We start from the raw sequence: 20,487 nt of genomic DNA on the forward strand, positions 1-20,487 counted from the left end.
TACTGTGAGTTATCGCCTGGGTCACTGCCCTCCCAGCTAGAGTTTTGTACGTAGTTTCACGAAGTTCCCGCAAATATACAAATGGCATAATGTGCTTCAAAAAAAGACTCCTTTGTTTAGAAATGGAATCCTGCCTATGTCCTGCGCGGAGTTTTTCGTTAGCTGATCTGGACTCTTCCCCAGTTCTGGCTCCAGAGCGGGTTGGGGACCTCCCCTTCTCTTAGCCACGTCGTGGGCGGTGTCGTTGGCCTGATGGATGCGTACCAGTGGTGGTGGCGGGGGGCGGCGCCAAAGCTCCTACGCTAAAGTCTCCAGATACCGCCGCCTCTGCCTCAGAAGCTGCTAAGTCTCCCGGGCTGAAAGCCGGAGGTGAGCCCCGCCCCGCCTCCTCCGCCGCGCCCCGCCTCCTCCGCCGCGCCCCGCCTCCTCCGCCGCGCCCCGCCTCCTCCGCCGCGCCCCGCCTCCTCCGCCGCGCCCCGCCTCCTCCGCCGCGCCCCGCCTCCTCCGCCGCGCCCCGCCTCCTCCGCCGCGCCCCGCCTCCTCCGCCGCGCCCCGCCTCCTCCGCCGCGCCCCGCCTCCTCCGCCGCGCCCCGCCCCGCCCCCTCCGCCCCGCCCCGCCGCCGCCGCCGCGCCCCGCCTCCGCCGCCGCGCCCCGCCTCCGCCGCCGCGCCGCGCCCCGCCTCCTCCGCCGCGCCGCGCCCCGCCTCCGCCGCCGCGCCCCGCCTCCAGCCCCTCGGCCTGCCCCGCCCTCGCCGCTCGCTCTTCACCGTTGGCGTTCTGCGCCCCCGCGTCCCCGCTAGGCCCCCGGGCCGGCTTCTGCGGTCGCCATGACGGCGGCCGTGTTCTTCGGCTGCGCCTTCGTTGCCTTCGGGCCTGCGCTCGCCCTCTACATCTTCACCATCGCCACCGAGCCGTTGCGCATCATCTTCCTCATCATCGGGTAAGGCGGTTGCGCCGGGAAACCCGGACCTGGGGCTCCCCTCCCCCGCCGGGGGTACCGGCGATCCCTGGCGTACCCACCAAACGGCTCGTCCTCGTTGGGCTTTGGAGCGGAGAAGGGTTAGGAGGGGGGAGAGCGGAGACCCCACTCCTGGGACTCCTCGCCCTCCTCCGAGGGTCGGCGAGAAAAGAACAAGAGCCCCGCGACCCCAGAGGACGAGCTCTAGGGAAGGAGATCACACCTTGGGTCTCAGAAAACCCTGACGCTTGGCTCCCGACTTTTTGCCTAGGGTCCGTGGGTGGGCGTTAGTGAGTCATACATTAAAACTGTATTTAAAAAATTGTGGATAACTTCAAATATGCATTTTTTTTTTTGGAGGGGGAGGTCCCTAATTTCCCTCAGATTCTGACAGGCATCTGTAATCCCAAGCGAGTTAAGAGCCCTTAAGCACCTGGGGATCGGGTGCTTTAAAACATACGGATGCACAACACCTATCCCTCCCTGAATCAACTGAATAGGAATGTCTGGGGGGTGGAATTCGGACTTTTTAAAAGCGTCCCAGGTGATTCAGGTGTGCGGCCAAAGGGTAGAAACCTGTGAGAACTCCGCAGCACCTGTAGTACGTCTCCTTGCAGGAGGTTGGTCAATACCGAACTCTGGTGGCGAATGTAATCATAATCCCAGTTTTCACCTGTCTGGCAGCTCTTACTGGAGCTCCCCTACGACCCTCTCCGCCACTGAGTCTCACTTGGTACCAGGAGAAACAGCCAGGCGAGGCCAGTGAATCCCACCTTTTCTGAGCTTTCTCACCTCTCACGACTGTATTGAAAATGCTGCATCACACGTGTCATTTAAAAAACAATAGAGATTTGGGCAAGAGGTCTGTAAAGCTTGTTATAATCATTAAAATCCACAGGAATGTTGTAAAAACCAGGCCTGGAAGACTGATGTAGATCAGAGCACAGGCTTTCAACCTCTGGATTTTAAACCAATCGCTCTGTTAATAGAGATGTAGACATTTTCCTGGAAAAGACATTTGCACATCAATGGGCAAAGCTTTAATTAGGAAGCTTATTAGCAAATAACCAAGTTTCCAGACAGACAGTCCTTGGCAGTTAGTCTGCAAATTTACTTACAAATAGCAGGGTCACTGAAAAAAGTGATTTTTAGGAAAAATCTCAAATTCCTCTTGGCCTGCATGTTTATTTCACCGGGGAAACTGCCCCATTGATTAGGACCAGTTGGTTAAGAGCATCACTTCATGAACACTTTTTTTGTCAGGAAATCTCTTCCTTCTCAAGCAGGGTTTTTTCTGCTTTTAAATCATTATTAGCCCTGTTCACTTGTAACTCCCCCCCACCCCTAATTTTCAGAGCTTTCTTCTGGCTGGTGTCTCTGCTGCTTTCTTCCTTCATTTGGTTCATGGCAGCAACCCTTACTGATAACAAAGATGAACCAAGACAGAGAGATCTGCTGATCTGTGGAGTGTTAATCTCAGTCCTTATCCAAGAAATGTTCCGGTTTGCATATTATAAACTTTTAAAGTAAGTTAAATGCTTTACCTTTTTTCCCAGTTTTATTTGAATTATGATTTAGTAGTTTGAAACATTAATGTATTGTTGTATTTGAAGGTCCATGTCTTCCTACATAGTTCCAAGCCAAGGGATTGTACATTTCCAGCCTGAAAATATTGAGTATTTTAACTCGTGGACATTCATTCCTTCCTTCACTCATTCAAAAAATATGTCTTGAGAATTTGCTCAATGCCGTGCATACCCTAGGTACTGGGGATACATCATGATTAAAAGACAGTCTCATGGTGGTAATATTATAGTGGGAAGAGATAGACAACAAATGAATAAACAAGAAAAGACATTGTATACTAAAAGATAATAAGTGCCATGGAGAAAAATAAGCTAGAGAAATAGTCATTGAAACAAGAAGAACAAAAACTGTACCAGATCAGAATTTATACGCACTTCTCTTTGACATCACCTAAAATAGGTAATTCTTATGGTGATTATGCCTGCCATTATTTTGACCGTATTAGGGAGGAACAGGGGTTCATTTTGTGATATGTCATTTGATTTCATGTTCAGAATAGAAAAATACATTAAAAAAAAAAAAAAAGCCATGGGCATGAGTTCCCTTTTTAGGCCAGAAAGTAGGTCATCTGTAGGATCCATGAGGATCTCACATGAAACCACTGTTTTTAAACACAGCTTGAACTTGGAACCATATTTTCTTTCAGGTAGTCATGAGGTTGGCTTTGATTATGTAGTAAGGCTTAGTTAGTAGAGTGATAAATGTGCTATGTCTTCTCATCTCTGCAAATGAGATAATTAAAGCACTTTATGAATTTTATGGATGCAACCAAGACAGAACCTCAATAACATCTCTTATAATAGGCTTCTGATAATTTGTTCTTGCCAATATGCCAGTCCTTTTGTATTTTTTTTTTAATTTACTTTTTTTTTTGTATTTTTTACTTGTTGCTTTTAATAACAGATATTGAAATTTAATAACGAAGCAATTTAAATCACAAGTAGAAAACCAGGAAGCCATTGCTTAGAAGCAAAAGTCATATCTGAGAAAAAGTTTAAAAATGAAATTTCCATTAGTTCCTGGAAATATTAAAGAACAACCAATAAAAATCAAACATAACATTTCAGATTCCATGGGAATACAGTAGCCTTAACAGATGGACATTCAGCTGTGGTTGACTGTTTCTGGTATGCAGCAGTTACTACTATTCCAAAATTTAACTGTAGAATATATTAAGGTAATAAAAATCTCCTTCTTTCTGACGTCTACCTTACACAGGCAAATGCAGTCTCTGTCACATGGTTATCATCTTGTCTCTTTCAAGGCTAAACATTCCTCATTTCTTCAGCTGGCCCTCAGGAGACATGGATGTGGCTTCCAAACCTTTTCCCATCTCTGTTCTTTTATGTCAGTGGACACACCCCTTTTTGTCGGTGCCTGGGATTTACCTGTGCCCGGAACCCAGCACAGTACCCTGCTGTGGTCGAAGCAGTGCAGAGAGCAGGGTCCTTCCCACCCTTGACAGGGCACTGTTCTCTTAACTCAGCCTCGGGTTGCACTGGATTTTCCTGTCTCCAGCATCACTGGCTCATGTTGGTTTTGCATTTACTAATTTCAGTAGATTTTCATAGATCAGGACATGGCTTTAATAACCCCTTAGGACTTGAGGTTCTAAAACCTCACTTACCTGGAGTGGCTAAGTGGGTATCTGCTGTTCTTCACTATTGTGTTTCTTCACGGTTTCCACCTGAAAAGCAACCGTTTATTGGCACTAACCTAAGGTTCCAAAGGACTACAAGCTGAACATGGGTTGCCTTTTTTTTTTGGCCATGGCTGTGTGGCTTGTGGGATCTTAGTTCCTCCACCAGGGATTGAACCCACGCCTTCGGCAGTGAAAGCGCAGAGTCCTAACCACTGGACCACCTGGGAATTCCCCATGGGTTGCCTTTTTTTTTGGCTGTGCCGGGAGGCGTGTGGGATCTTAGTTCCCCGACCAGGGATCGAACCTGTGCCTCTTGGAGTCTTAACCACTGGACCGCCAGGGAAGTCCCAGAGTTGCCATTTTTAATGAGGGCCACGTGCAGAAGGAATTATGGCTGTCAGTCTGCAGGCTCTCATGCCAGGAAATTCACAGAAGCCTCTTTGGCCTTCTGGGGAAACCGTGTTTGCTCCTCTGAAAGGACCTTTGGAGATTTGAAAACAAATAATAGGACAAACCTGTATTAACAGGTGCCTTTGTTTGCCTTTACAAAAGGCATCTGCTACAAACCTTTGGAATATGGTACAGTATTTTCCTAGCACATTTTAGAAATGTTGGATGTTATGTAGTTACGTGTTAAAACAAGTTTGAGAATTATTATGATACTTTATTCATGACTAACATTTATATAGATGCATTTAAGTTGCTCTCTTAGGCTTTACTACATTCAAATATAGGAACTTCAGTTTAATCAGTATTCTAACTATCTCCACTGCCAAAGTAGGTTTTGAACTTTTAAGTTTAAAGTACTGCCTCAATCAAATTTTCTCTATCTGAATTTGGTGCCAAGATTAAAATGTGGAGAGCTTGCACCAGTTTTTGTTTTTTACATATATGGAATTGAATCAAAGTATTTATCATTGTAGTCCAATATAAATTTATTTCATGGCTTAGGTCTTAGGACCAGTACTTCATCTTGAATGAATGAATTGACACTTTCAGCCTAGCAAAGAGTTGCACTCTGAGAAATTGACATGTGGCCACATGTGATAGCCCTTTCTACCTTAATCAGAAGGAAAAAGAAAAACCCAAGTTATGGTCCTGCACATTGCCTAAAACATACCTTAGAATTTTTTGGCTTGGATTGAAGCTTTTGTAATTTAGTTCAATTGTCTTATAATGCTGATACCATAAATATTTGGTAATTTGAGAAAATCATTTATAGACAAAATAATAAGATAATCATTGCTATAATGTCTTAAAAGGCATAAGTCTATTTAAAAAATTCTCTAAAATGGTGTATTTATATGCATATTCCTTGGTACTTTCCCTCTCTTACACACACGTATAAAGTGAATCAGAAGAAACAAGAAAGCTGGTATGATTTATCATTTGTTTTTCAAAGTTTATATTTAAAAAATTGAGCTTTTTCTTTTTTGTTCTTGGAAACAATAATAAACGCAAACAAAGAATTTTCCACTTCAGTAAAATGGTCAAATTAAAATCACCGTCACTTACATCATCAGTTGTGTGATGTATCCGTCAGGAACACGGAAACTGATGGTGTTTTGTACTTTTTCACTTCCTGATGTTGGCCCTAGACCTTTCCTTCCTCATTGAACAAGGACGTTTACTAAACTTTTAAATTTATATCTTTAATATATTTGTGATAGCAGTACTTTGTTTTACTAAATAGCAAAAATCTTTTATTCATTGCTGAGCAATTTACATAAAACAGAAATCCTCCAAAATTTATTGATTCTATTATACCATTATATCTGTTTGTTGATGGAAGTTATTGCTATTGTATAGGTCTCTAAGCATTCAGTAGCCTTTAACAACATTCCTGTGACAGGTACGTTTATTTAGGAAAATTGCACATTTCAGGTGGTTACTGCTCCAGAGAAAGAAGATGACAGTCACTAAATTTTGGCTCATGTCCCTCCTACCAAGTGATGCTTCCAAATGGAGAGCACTGAAATGGCAAATTGTTTCTTTTGAGTCTAGAAAAGAAAAAGGCGTTTTTTTTTTTTTTTTTTTGGCCGCATCTGGGATCTTAGTTCCCCGACCAGGGATTGAATCTGTGCCCCCTGCATTGGAAGCATGGAGTCTTAACCACTGGACCGCCAGGGAAGTCCCAAAGACCTTCTTCTTTATGCTTATTACAATTTTGGTTGAATTCTGTGTTGCCTTAATGTAGTCAATATATTTATGTCATGAGATAGGGTCACTGTAGTGAATATACATACCTTAAAATTTAATTAACACAATACCCAGAATATAATTTCCATGTTCTAGTTAATTTTCTACTCTTACAGTTAACTCCTTTTTGTTTCAGCACTTGTTGAAAAATTGTTGTAAAATGTTTGGTTCCTTTATTGCTTTAATAAGTATACTTTAAATATAATTTAAATATCCTTTGCATCAGGATTGTTGTTGCAGACTTTCTAGCCAACAAGGGGTAGCAATAGTGACAAGAGTGGAGCCGACCTGCCGCAGTCCTCACACATTTGTATGGGGTGCAGGGGCTCATGGTCAGTTTGCAAATTGTCCATGACAGAAGCATGGATATGATCACTCTGAAGATCATTTCTTATTGAGCAGTAGTCTAATGTTTCATTCAGGTATTCATTTATCTTCTTTTCTGAGGGTAGCATTTTATTCTCCCCTGATTACTTCTCCCCTGAGGCCTGACTGGCGTTATGAAACAAATAATGTTTTCGAATCAGAAGACCATTTGATTAGGTATCCATATGAGAGTTCACACTGTCAGTGTTGTAGGATTTAAGAGTAAGGAGAGATGGGATGAATAATTATCAATCATTGGTAAAGATGGCTTCTTTGAGCAATTGTTGCATGAACTAGACTTTGAAGAGTGAGTACCACTTACGTTCTACGGAGTGGAGGGTAGAAGGGAGAGTGACAGAATAAGTCTAACCCAGGCGGAGACACAACAAAGTACCAAAGAAGTGGAATAGAAGATACAGTACTTTGGGAGGAGGAAAAATTCAGAGTGGTAGATGCCATAAGATATTGAATTAAATACTTCCTAAGCTTAGTCATAAGTATTACTTTTTTTTGTATTATTAAACTCAATCCCTGATGGCTTATTTACTTATATTCTTCTTATTTTTCCTCCTCTTTGTGAATGTCAGACAAAAGGCAAAAGTTGGTTGGAAATTTTGGTTGACTTTAGTTAATTGAAAACTTGCTGTGTTCGTTTAAATGGATTTTAGATTTAGAGTATGATGTGATCAAAAACCTCATTAAGTATCTGGATTTCAAAATATCGTATGTATTTTTCTGATATACTACTTAAAAAAAATTATCTGTGTGGTTTTATTTTAGAAAATCCAGTGAGGGTTTGAAGAGTATAAACCCAGGTGAGAAAGCACCCTCTATGCGATTGCTGGCTTATGGTAAGTTAGAACTGCATAGCGTCCTAAAGATAAAAGATCAGACTTGACATAAAAGCCATTTTTATCTTTTTTTTTTTAATTTATTTATTTTTATTTATTTATGGCTGTGTTGGGTCTTCGTTTCTGTGCGAGGGCCTTCTCTAGTTGTGGCAAGCGGGGGCCACTCCTCATCGCGGTGCGCGGGCCCCTCACTATCGCGGCCTCTCTTGTTGCGGAGTACAGGCTCCAGACGCGCAGGCTCAGCAATTGTGGTCCACGGGCCCAGTTGCTCCGCGGCATGTGGGATCCTCCCAGACCAGGGCTCAAACCCGTGTCCCCTGCATTGGCAGGCAGACCCTCAACCACTGCGCCACCAGGGAAGCCCCATTTTTATCTTTTAAATCTTTGTAGGTTTCAAGTAGTATTTTACTACCGCATTGGCCTATTGGTGTACATTGTTTATTTTTCTAGCTTTCCAGGGCCCTTATGTAAAGGAAAGTGATTGCAGGTGACCATTATCTGTGTGTCCATTAAATATTAACCAGATTTGACAGTTACGTTTTTTAACACGTATACACTCTAGTTAACAATTTCTAAGTGATGTTATTGTTACCTTCTCTGGGTTGTTTCCATGACTTTGTCTGTACTGAGAGGACTCTTCATATTAATACAGTTAATACCTCTTTGTATTTTTCTCTCAGAATTATGGTTTAAAGTTTGGATCCGGGTCCCTAAATTGAGTCACCCAGCTTGACCCAGGGATCCCTCTTTACAATACAGTCACCCCTCAAGCTCAGTTCCATCAAACTTAATTCTGCAGATTCTGTTGTCATGAATTAAAGTCAGAGCTTCAGTATCGTATCCTTCTGTCTCGCCTATCCCTTCGGAGGCTTTCTGGATCTCTTTCTCTCCCTTTTCATTTCTCTGCTACATTTCACTGACCATTTCCTTTCCTCTTTTCTCCCCACTTCTCTCTCAGTTCATCATTTAGCCAAGCGCTTGCCTTTTCTGAGCCAGCTTTCCACTGCTCCTCCAACAGCATGTGCACCCTTTTTCCTTCAACAAAATAGTGTTCCTTAGTCCTTGGGAATTTGATTTGAAGAGAAATCACAGCATGAGTAAGGTTTAACAGTGTTTTCCTTCCTCTTTAGTTTCTGGCTTGGGCTTTGGAATCATGAGTGGAGTATTTTCCTTTGTAAATACCCTGTCTGACTCCTTGGGACCGGGCACGGTGGGCATTCATGGAGACCCTCCCCAGTTCTTCCTGAATTCAGGTATGTGTCTGGTAGCTGTGAATGTTCAGATTTATGATCTAAATGATCATCCTTAGTGGAGTTCCCTGGCTTAGGAAATGAAGTGAATAGAAATTTATGTTATACCTTCTAAAGGCAAGATACTGTTAGGCACTGTGATGGAAAGGACCTAGGAAAATACAAATTACAGTTAGAGTATTGTAGAATTTTAGAGTGGAACTAAGCTTGCATAAAATTTATTTTTCTGTTACTATACTAACAGTGTTGCTGTATAGCTGATATATTGTAAGTGAACTTTTATAGGCTATATGCTTTTTTTGTTTTTGTTTTTATTAGTTTATATTTCTCTTCACTGTAGCCCTAATCTTAATTCATTTGTCATCTTGGCCGCTTTTTGGAATGGGAAGTATAATTTAATCTTGAAATTGAGAGGAGAGAAAATAGTTCTTATTTAATGTGAGGTAATGTCATATATCTAAAAACGTATATTTAAACATATATATATTTAATTTTAACTGTAACATTCCATCTTCCCTGTTCCTTAAGAACTGGGACACCAGCAGGAACTTAGAGTCCCTTGTTCCTCCCCACTCCTCCCCGACAGGTAACTGTTGCCCTGATTTTGTGTTATTAAGTCCCTGGGTTAGCCAGGTCTGAAAGTTAGGTTTTTAACATGTATCGATGTTTTACTTTGAAGGTAAAACCTGAAAGTTTTACCTTCATGTGTGTATCTGAAAAAAAAAAAAAAAGTTTAGTTTTCTTGCTTTTGAACATTTAAAAATAAATTGTACTATATTCTTTTAAAAAAAGAAATTGAGAGGAAAAAAATAATAGATGAGTTGACCTTTATCCAAAGGTGCAGGTAAAAGGACCAACCCATTTCAAACCGCTTTTCATCCACCAGATGAAAATTGTCCCCATGATGCAGTGGTCACACATTTGAGAGTTGGTAATGTACATAATTAATATAAGATCTCTCCTAAATTACACAAGAAGAATCTTTTAAAAAATAGTTTTTAAAAACCCCACTGCATTTTTTTGTCTTCACAAGTTGTATCGTTGAAATAAGTGACCCTATGCACAGATTCTTTTAATTAAATCATTATTAATTTATCATCTGTACTAAAGTAATTTCTGTCTTCAAGGAGCTTATCATCTTGTAGAGGGAATAAGACCAAAAAAGTGATTAAGCGTTTCAATGCAGTTTAACATAATAATAGAAAAGATATAAGGAGGTATGACCAAATTAAACAAACAAATTGCTGCAGTAAAAAATTGAGAGACATGCTGCACGTTATAGTGATCCCCAAACCCAGTGGACCCTTGTTCATCATTTCAGTTCAGACCTTGGTATCTCCTGTCTAGATTACTACCATTAACTCCCACCCGGTTAGTCTTTCCTCAACACATTTTCCATGGGAATCCATCCTGTATACAGCCCCCCAAATGACTCGTCCCTGCACAAAAATGTATAAGGGCTTTTCAAGGCCTACAAGTTATTCAGGGCCCTTCACGTCCGGCTACAAGTTAGAGGACAGGAAAGTATGTCAGTGGAATGGGTCCTACTTATTTAGTTGCGCCCCCAACATAGCAAATTATCTTCCTTTTAAACATTCCATAATTAGAATATTTCTGACAGTCTTAAAAAATGAACATAATAATGAGTATTAGATTTTTAGAACAACTGTAATATTAATGCTAAAATCTGTTAGCGTCCAATATGAGTTAATAAAACATAATCAGGAGGGGGTGTTACTGCTGCAGTTTTCTATATTTTCTTAAATCAGTCTATTAAACTGCTACATACGCATTTTTTTTTTTTTTGGTTCTCAAGTAGCAGTCTCCTAATGGAACTTATTTTTCTACCAGATTCTCTCACTAGATTGCGCTAATTCCCTTTTGTGAACTAGGCTGTTTTCATAAGATTGGCTTAAAATGATTCTTTTGGAAGAAAGTAAAACATGCGCTAGCAATTTGGGGATTGTATTTGTGATTTCTATAAATTCAAAGAGAATAAAGTGTTGTAATATCTTTAGCTAAGTTAGGACGGCAGGCTGACCATGCTGTGGATGTGTACCTATAGAGTCAAGAATAGCTGTTAACTTTTATCATGTGCTAGAGTTTATTTGTTATAACATCATTCTTTGGAGCATAACCTTTGAATTAAACATTTAAGAAACTACTTATTGCGTTTAAAAATAATAACCCCAAATTTGCATGTATTTGTGTTTATTGCATATATTATTTGTAACTGCTGCTGTTTCCATGTATTTAGGCATGAGCTCCTTTTTAATTTGTCAGTTAAATAGTTTAACAATACTCCATTATAAATGCCTAAGTAATAATCAGGAATATGGGGTATAATTAGTATGTCTATGTTAGTACAAGATGTACACTATATGATACCTGTATGTACATAGGTTTTCATGTGACAAGTCAGCATAGTTTACAAATTAAATGTATTATAAGTTAATTATTTTTGGTTGTAGTTGTATAGTAGGCTAACATTAACTTTATTAGAATCATTACCGTGTCTTGGTTATTCTGTATAGAGGCAAGGTATAGGAATTGGAGTTGTAAGTTCAAGTCTTACCCTGGCTCATTAATTTAGTATTTTGGGCAAGTCCATTTGATCATTTAATCACTCATTCCACAAATAATTAAGTATTTTTATTTAACAACCCAGTTAATGTTTACATATTCCACTCATAGCAGGGAATAAAGACAAACAGCTGATTACAGCAAAGTGTGATAGATACCATGATGAGGAAGAGCCATGAGTGCGCGAAAAAGCTGTAACCCCCTCGGGTGGTATTGTACTTCTCCTTTGTAGTACTTACCGCATTTGTAATTAATTGATCAACTGTGTAGTTATTTGTTTATGTCTTTCTCCCCAGCTGGATGCTCAGCCATATAAGTGCAAGGACTGTCTGTCTTGTTCACTGCAGTATCCCCAGCACCTTGTGGAGTTCTTTGTTTCTAGATGAACTCATAAATATTTATTGAAAAAAAATGAAAGACAATGCTTATGGAGGAAGGGCTATCTGAGTAGAGATTTAAAGGATGAATGGTAGGTGGCAGGGAAAGCAAGGTGGTTGTCAGGGAAGACTGTTCCAGGTGGAGGGAAGCAGTCTTCCTTGTAGTCCTGGAGGTTAGAAAGACATTGTTCACAGGGCACAGGAAATACTGGACTTCCATCTAACCCCTCAATTTCCTCATCTTTCAGCAGAGGCAAAAATAATACCTAGCTCAAGGTCGTAGAGAATGAAATGAAATTAGAGAGTATATATTTAAGTGCTCTATAAACTGTAAAATAGCCCAAGGGTAGAGAATTTGGTTCTCAAAATGAAGAATAGAATTTAGAGAAAGGATAATTTCTCTAATTTATGTGGTATCTGGATTTATCACTCTGAATTGCCTCCCTTATGCTTTAGAAGAAAAATGTCTTTAGTACTCAGTAAGGATAGCTGATATTTTATTTTTAAAACTTCCCCAAACCATTTCATTTGTATTGGGTTGGCCAAAAAGTTCACTCGGTTAATGAATACATTGTCCAATGAAGTTCTTGGTGAAAATGAAAAATGTGTCTTTTATTTTTACTTGAAACTGAACGAACTTTTTGGCTAACCCAGTATTTTATTTTCTTAGCAGTGCTCTTATCTAGGTAAGGTTTTCAACTTTTCAGCCGCTAAACCTTTTACTAGGAGAAATCAGTATGGGTCAGATCACGTGTAGAGTATCGTGTTCAATTCTGAGCATTGTGATTTAATAGGAATACTGAAGAACTAAAGTTGGTATAGAAGAACATCGTTAGTATGGTGAAAGATCTAGAAGCTGTATTATTGAAGGGAAGAGGAATATTGAGCTTGAAGAAAAATAAAAGTAAGGGGAATGTGGGAGATTTCATTTGTGTCCAAATTTGTCATTCTGCTGTAAGAGAAATATACATCCACACCCTTGCATTGACCTCATGGTGACTAGCACGTACTTGCCTACCCCTGACTTTGAGCTCAGCCCTGTGACACGAATTGGCCAAATAGTGAACGTAAGTCACTAATTGGATGTAAGTGGATGTAAGTCAGAGACATAAAAAGCACTTGCATGGTTGGTTCTGCCCTCTTGGGCTCTGATCATGTGCCAGAGAACATGCCCCCATAGTTAATGCCCCCTTAGCCTGGACCACAGAATGAACAAGTATAGAGCAGACCTGGGCCCAACCTGAAATGACAAGGCAAACCCAGCTGTACCAGCAGGCTGCAGCAGAGCTGTCCAGCTGACCCCAGCCTCACTTAATCAGCCAAAGCACAGTCAACCTCTAGACCAGTGAGCATGAGAATAAATCCTTGTTGTTGTAACCCAGTGAGTTTTTTTCATTCATTCACTTTTTTCCTGTAGTATTTTAAGTATTGATATAATTTCTATAATACAATGTGGCAGTTTGTTAAATGTTTAAACTTTTAAGTGAAAGCACTTTTCATGCAAGACTGTCTCAAATAGCTACCAATTCCAGAGAGGTAGAGAAACTATAGCATTGTTAATGATACAGAGAAAATGATCTGCAATAGAGCTTAATCTGCAGTTCTTATCCTTTTCTGAATTTGTTAGAATCTTAATTTCTTATAATAAATTATCACAACTGTCACCGCTTATGACACAAGGATGCTCCATATACTGTAACGTGTCATTGGTTTTGTCACCAACTATATATTTTCATTATATGTTTTCATTACATCAGTAGTGTAATAGTCTTTCCTTCAAGCTTCTCAAATAACTGAGAATGGAAAATTATACTTTCGGAATGTCTTTTCCCCAAACCTTGGCCTGTTATAGGCTCTAGTAGCCTATGATACATTATCAAGTATGCAGAGCCCAGGTAGCCATCTTTAGGCAGAGTGCAAACAGGCAGCTCAGTGAATTGCTTCGCAGAGTGACTGAAAGAATGACACAGGCTGTGGCTCTTCCACATGTGTTCTAGGTCACCTTCTGTGACACTGACATCTCTTTGCCCACATGGCTGGGTGGAGAGCCCGTGCTGACCCCTTTGCAGTTCAGGCAGCCTAATGCCTTGTGCTTCTCTCTCTCTTCAGGCCTTGTGTCATCTTCACATGTGAATTGGTCCTTATTTTCTTCATCCACTGCTGCCTTTAATTTTTGGTGGTTTCTTTTGTGTGTGTGTGTGTTTAGTTTCTTTTTCTTCAATGAATCGTACAGAGATTTTTTTCGTAGTGTGATGAGCAGGATAGTACCCTGTAAAGATGATTTGCATTGGGAAAAGGTAATATTTTTTGAATACCATTCAACATAGTATCTTCCTTCATTTAGCCCCATAGGAATATATGTTTACCCACTATACCCAATATTTATAATTTGAAAGGAGAAAAAAAAAATCCTGTCTTCAGCTTTATTGATGAGCCTAGCCTTGCTCAGCAACCTCAGCTTGATCCTCTGCAGCTCCATGGCTGTGCTGGGAGGATGTGCTGGAGTCCTGGCATTTACTGAGCTGCTCCACGCGCATTTCTCACCAAGGACGCTCGTCACTACTGGGACTGCTTGTACCAGGTCACTCTTCTACCTCCCCTCAGCTCTGCTAAAGAGAATCACAATGTTCACGTCAGTGCTGTTGCTGTGCACAGTTTCTGGAGGAATCATTCACATTGTAACAGGTTTCATTGGTGTGCTCTGAGGTTTTCCAACACTATTCCTGGAACAGGTTTTAACTAAATTTCCCCAAACCACTTTTCTTACATGCATAGAAGTTTGGAAATCTTCATGGTTCTATGAAGGGATTAATCAAGCTTGAGGTTTATTTTAAGGCAGCGGTCCCCAACCTTTTTTGGCACCAGGGACCGGTTTCATGGAAGACAGTTTTTTCCCCGGAGCCGGGGGTGGGGGGATGGTTCAGGCGGGAATGCGAGCGTTGGGGAGTGATGGGGAGCAGCAGATGAAGCTTGGCTCGCTCGCCCGCCACTCACCTCCTGCCGTGCGGCCGGATTTCTAACAGGCCGTGGACCAGTACCGGTCCGTGGCCCGGGGGTTGGGGACCCCTGTTTTAAGGGATAGATCTGTTAGATTTTCTCATCTTTTTCATTCTAAAATACTTCACCAAACATTTACTTGAATATTTTCATTTACAAAGATCTACGTGGATATTTCCATCTTGAGAATGAATTGCCTTGTTCCAGATGGTAGGCTGCTTTTCCATCTCTCAGGAGACTTTCTCCTTATATTCAGTGGAACAGTGATTTGCAGTACTGCTGATTTGCCAGCATTTCTGGAGGACAGAAGGCACGGATGGCATCTTTAAAGCGGGGTATCTCTGCGGTCTCCCTCATCTCAGTTGAAGCACTTCCATCCTTCCTGTTGCTCAGGCCCAAAACCTTGGAGTAATTCCTGATTCTTCTGTTTTTCTCGTTACTCACATCTAATCCAACTGCAAATCTTACCTCCCACTTCCATTTAAATCTCCATCCAAGTTCTTATGCGCTAGCTTTTGCTTTATATATGGAATCAGGAATGGATGTTTGAGAGATGCTTTGGAGCAAACATTTAAAGAAAAGGTAAACCTGATGGTGCTGAAACTACTCCAGGGCAGAGACAGACATGAGAAGGTCCTAGTTAATTTCATGAAGTCTGTGAAGCATTAATACAAAGTAATAGAATCCTGAGAGCCCACACTCACTGAACTAAGGAATTGCACCCTAGGTTCCTGTGAGCGCTGCCTTAGACCCCATGCTCCCAATGGCAGCTCTGGCCAGTGAGTTTGGCTTGGTTTGTTATGCAGCATTTTTGTGATAATAATTGACCTATAGAGAGAGTTTCAAGTATTTTTTAATGTGCCACATATGGAAACAAAGAGTTGACTTTTGCTTCTTCAAAGGGCCTTCCTAGGCTTAATAAGCAGGAGCTGGAGCAGGGTTTCTCAACCTCGTTACTATGGACTTTTGGGGTTCTTTTTTCGGGGGGGCGTTGTCTTGTGTACTGTAGGGTGTTCAGCAGCGTCCCTGGCTTCTGTCCACCAGATGCCAGAAGCAGCCCACCCCCAGTGTGGCAACCAAAAATGTCTACAGACATTGACAAGTGACCTCTGGGGGCAAAATCCCCCCACTTGAGAATCACCGAGTTGAAAGGCCAGATTTGGGTTTGCTGTTAGAGGGAACTTTCCCACAGTGACTGTTTTGAAGAAATAAGCTCCTAAACTGGAAGTATTTGAAGTGGACCCTGTGGGATCTGCTTTTTCATTGCACAGGGGACTAGATCAGCAACTTCTAAGGGGCTTCCCAACACTGACTCTCCACACTGATGGGCTAATTGGGGGAGGGAATTTCATCATTCTTCACCATCTGCTAGGGGGACTGTAAATGTAACATCGTTTCCTTGGCAGTCTGTTCAGCTCATGAACATCCTTCAGGAGCATTTTCATAAATCTGAAATGATATTTTGTATCATTATATTTGTTTATATTCAGATTGCTTTCAGGACATTTTCTTTTTGATCTGGTTGGTATTAAGGGACAGTACTACGCCTTTCTTACGGCTGTGTCATATGAGATGGTTTTCAAAATGTCTTAATTTTATCTGGGAGAATGTTACTTGTTTAGTAATATATGTACATCTACATTACAATAAACTAGGTCACAGAATTCTGTTACATTTTTTAAAGCAAAAATGTAAAGTTAAATCCTTATTGCAGGAAAGGCATTTTCAAAAACACTGGTTTAGTTCTGGGTCCTGACTTGGGCTAGGTCATTGGAGATCTCTCCAGGATCTGGTGAGTTTCTGCAGCCAAGAGGGATGGAGGAGAGTCTGTCACTTCACAGAACCTTGAAGTCCCAGACCCTTCTCTTCCTCGGAAAAAGCATCCAGAAGCCCTTTGGTAATCACATCCTATCTCTGGGCAGCTGAGGCTGAGCCTTGGCTTTGGGAAGTCCTCCTCTGTCTGTTGTTGCCACCATCCAGCAGCAGGCCTTGGAGCTCTCTGGCCTGGTTATAGAGATGCTCTGAAGTTGTCAGGGGAAGCCGGATGATAGCAGTTTCCATGCTGGCTGGATCCAGTATTAGGAGCTATAGCTGTATTAGGATCTATAGCTATATTAGGCCGTTGCCTTTGCAAGGACAGAAAAGTAGATATCAAGAATGAGGGAGAGAGGGACAAGCGTGAAAATGAAGATATTTATGAATCCGTGTGCTAGAGTGTTTGGGCTATGTTCAGGAAGGATTAAAGAACCAAATAGTAAATGTAGCATCTTAAAGATAACACTGAAACATTTTGCTTAGAAGTAGGTTAGATTGAAACATTCTCTACCAAGAGAATGTGTAAAAGATTATTAGAAAAGGAAGTGCATTAGCAAAGTAGTGAAATACAATTTCACAAACAGATGTAAAATACTTGTTAGAACTCTTCAGCTTTCTGATTAATGTTCTAAAACATTAAAATTATGGGAGCTCTTTTTATTAATCTGGATTATAAAAGGATATAATTTTGATATTCTCATGGTTAACTTAGAAAAGTGTTTTTGTTTTTTCTACTTTTAAGAATATTAGAACAAAGCAATGGGAATTCCCTGGTGGTCCAGTGGTTAGCACTCCGCGCTTCCACTGCAGGGCACATGGGTTCGATCCCTCGTTGGGAAACTGAGATCCAGCATGCCGCACAGCGTGGCCAAAAAAAAAAAAAAAAGAACAAAGCATATTTTAGGGTTAGACTCACTGAAGGACTTTTAGAATTTTATATATTTAGGAACATGACATGAGAAAGGTTTAGTAATTAAAAGATAGTACCCTAGAGATACTATTAACAAATCTTCATTTCTAGCTGCAGTTAATTCCATTTATTAGAGAGAAGTATCAAAATAGTATGTGTGTAGCTCTAGCTACATGTATGTGACAGAATAGTTTAGATATCCAGGGCTCAGTTTCTGTTGGACCTCTAACCAGCTGCAGAGGAAACAAACAATAAATCCCAGTAATCTAAATAGCACATTGTAATAGTAAAGGCTTATGACTATAGAAGCTGGCCAGAAAGTAGTGCTAGCTGAATAAATAAGCAGTCAAGTAGGAATATACAACGTTTTAGTAAATGTCTGAGAGATCCTTTTTAGATATTGTGTTAATAAAACAGTAAACTGAAACGATGCGCTTCTTTTCTGAAAAGGAAGTTCCACGGGACTGTATTTTGTTCACCGTGATAGCCCTATTGCCTGGCCCATAGTGCGTGCTAATAAATCTTTGTATGGATTAGTAAAAGAGGGGAGGAAGAAAGTAAATGTGCGAGTAATACAATGTCAGAGGAAGAAATAATCTACAAGAGTGAACAAGAGTGCATTTTAAAACATAGTCAAGTGCCCAGGAAGCTTGGATGAATGTGGTAATTGCTTGCTGCTTTGCTTTACTTTCCCGCCTGTTAGTACAAACTCACTAAATTAAAGGTCCTGGCTTATGTTCATCTTTGAATCTGGAGACCGTAGCACATAGCAGTTGTCATTTATTGAAAAACTGTGGTTGGCAAAGCACTGTTCTTCCCTGCACAGCAACCCAGAGGCATTATTTGCATTTTAGAAATAAAGGAAACAGAAGCTCAGAGGGGTTGGAAGAGCTTGCCCAAAGCCACACCGTGGAGCTAGGATTCCAGCTCAGGAGTGTGTGACTCCAGAGCCCATAGGCATCACCTTCAGGCCAGACTCTCTAGGTGCTCAGTAAATGTGTGTGGAGTGTTTAAAAAAAAAGAGTAGGTATCAGGATGAGCTTACCAAGGAGATGGCACTGAGCTAGATGTTAAATAAAAGTAAGATTCGGATGGAGTGAAATGGGTAGGCTGGTGGTGAGGGGTAGAGCATTCAGGCAAAAGGGGTAACCAGTTAAAAAACAAAAAGTGAAAACATAGAGGCATAGACAGAGTATAAGTAAGAGTTCTGGTTTTCTTCCATGTAGGATATGTTTGAAGATTAGTAAAGGATAGTAATTTGGGTCTAGGTTGTAGAGGGCCTTCGATGCTAACCTGAGATGCTTGGACTTTACTTTGGAGACAGGGTCAATCCATCAGAGATAATTTTTAGCAGGAAAGAGCCTTGCAAACAGAAATATCCTACCTAGAATTTGAAAGAAAGTTGAGGGCTAATGATATCTTGAGAATGTTTGTCTGAAACAGAGTAATGCTCTTTTGGATGAGAATGAACTGAAAAGTCCATAAGTAAGAGCATTTTCCAAGTAGCTGAACTCTAGGACTTGATCACAGGAGGATAATTGGCTGGCTTCAGTATATGTGGTAATGCATAGAAGAAAGGGCAAATATAGCTGTCAAACAAAAGATAATGCAGGAGGCTACAAATAAGAAAAGAGTTTATTTGGGGTCTTAAGAATTGCAAGTCAGGGACTTCCCTGGTGGCTCAGTGGTTAAGAATCTGCCTGCCAATGCAGGGCACACGGGTTCGAGCCCTGGTCTGGGAAGATTCCACATGCCACAGAGCAACTAAACCCGTGCACCACAACTACTGAGGCTGAGCTCTAGAGCCCGTGAGCCACAACTACTGAAGCCCGTGCCTAGAGCCTGTGCTTCACAGCAAGAGAAGCCACTGCAATGAGAAGCCCGCATACCACGAGGAAGAGTAGCCCCCACTCACTGCAACTAGAGAAAACGCACGCACAGCAATGAAGACCCAATGCAGCCAATTATAATTAATTAATTAATTTTAAAAAAAAGAATTGCAAGTCAGGAGACAGATTCGTGTAATCTTGAAAGAGTGTTCCAAGGAAGAAATAGACCCGGGCTTGTAAAGACAAAAGACGATGAGGTTGTTAAAAGTTGCCTGGTGAGAATTGTGATTGACATAAGTCGGAAAATATTTGTCCTTAAGGAATCACAAGTTGTTTTAGAGTAGGGGTCCAATAAGTGGATAGACTGTCATGAGTTATTTTAGGGTGAAGGTTCAATAAGTGTCTTGAGTTTCTGGCAGGTGTCCTGGATGACTTCATCAGGTCAAAATGTCAGATTCCATCTCAGCTGAGCCATGCCTAAGTTACACTTCCTTAATGGCCACCCGGCTCCATGTGGAGAATTCTCTTAGCAATACTGACTCCATTTTGATCTTTCTTTCACATAGCTCACGAACAGATGACTCATTAATGATGTCATTTCTTTCTCTTGACATGTAATTGACGTGTAGGCTTTAGAAAAACCTTAGAGTGTGAACATCTGTGTCTATAGATCACAATTTCTACTCTGGTCTTTTGTGACATAAAATTAACTCCTGGGTGTTTTCAGTCGTCTCAGCTCTACACCATCACATGAACAGGCATCTGTCTTCAGGGAAACTGACCTCTGAGGGATCATCGATGGAATTAAAATGCATCATTTTAGTTTCGTCTACCATTGTCCCGAAGTTTTTTCTTTTTTAAAATTCCTCCTCTACTTTAAAGTATTTACCATCATTTGCTGAAACACTATCACTAGATGTAACAACTTGCTTTCCTCCGGCCTCAACAGTTATGTCTTTTTAATAGTTTGCTTTTGACTTTGTATAACTGAAATAATGGTCATTTTCCCACAATATGCTTTTCCCTCACTCAACATTATATTCTTAAGACCATTTATATTACAGAACATATAAGTATTCCATTGTGTGAATACACCACAGTTTATCCATTCTGGTAATGATGA

General features: G+C 40.9%; 1 protein-coding gene across 3 annotated transcripts in view; it reads left to right on the forward strand.

Moving 5' to 3' along the window:
* The first annotated feature begins 309 nt into the window (after positions 1-309).
* Positions 310-20,487, forward strand: part of APH1B (aph-1 homolog B, gamma-secretase subunit) — a 38,882-nt gene continuing 18,704 nt past the window's right edge. The window contains exons 1-5 of one of the 3 annotated variants that reach the window (XM_068553255.1): positions 310-369; positions 801-940; positions 2,314-2,484; positions 7,533-7,603; positions 8,734-8,856. In XM_068553255.1, coding sequence (XP_068409356.1) covers positions 828-940; positions 2,314-2,484; positions 7,533-7,603; positions 8,734-8,856 — 478 coding nt within the window. In that variant the 5' untranslated portion in view covers positions 310-369; positions 801-827. Of the gene's footprint in view, positions 370-742; positions 941-2,313; positions 2,485-7,532; positions 7,604-8,733; positions 8,857-20,487 lie in introns of those variants that run through there. The other 2 variants (XM_068553250.1, XM_068553260.1) reach the window with 2 other exon arrangements.

This window comes from Eschrichtius robustus, chromosome 1, assembly GCF_028021215.1.
Source record: "Eschrichtius robustus isolate mEscRob2 chromosome 1, mEscRob2.pri, whole genome shotgun sequence".
Taxonomy (NCBI): domain Eukaryota; kingdom Metazoa; phylum Chordata; class Mammalia; order Artiodactyla; family Eschrichtiidae; genus Eschrichtius; species Eschrichtius robustus.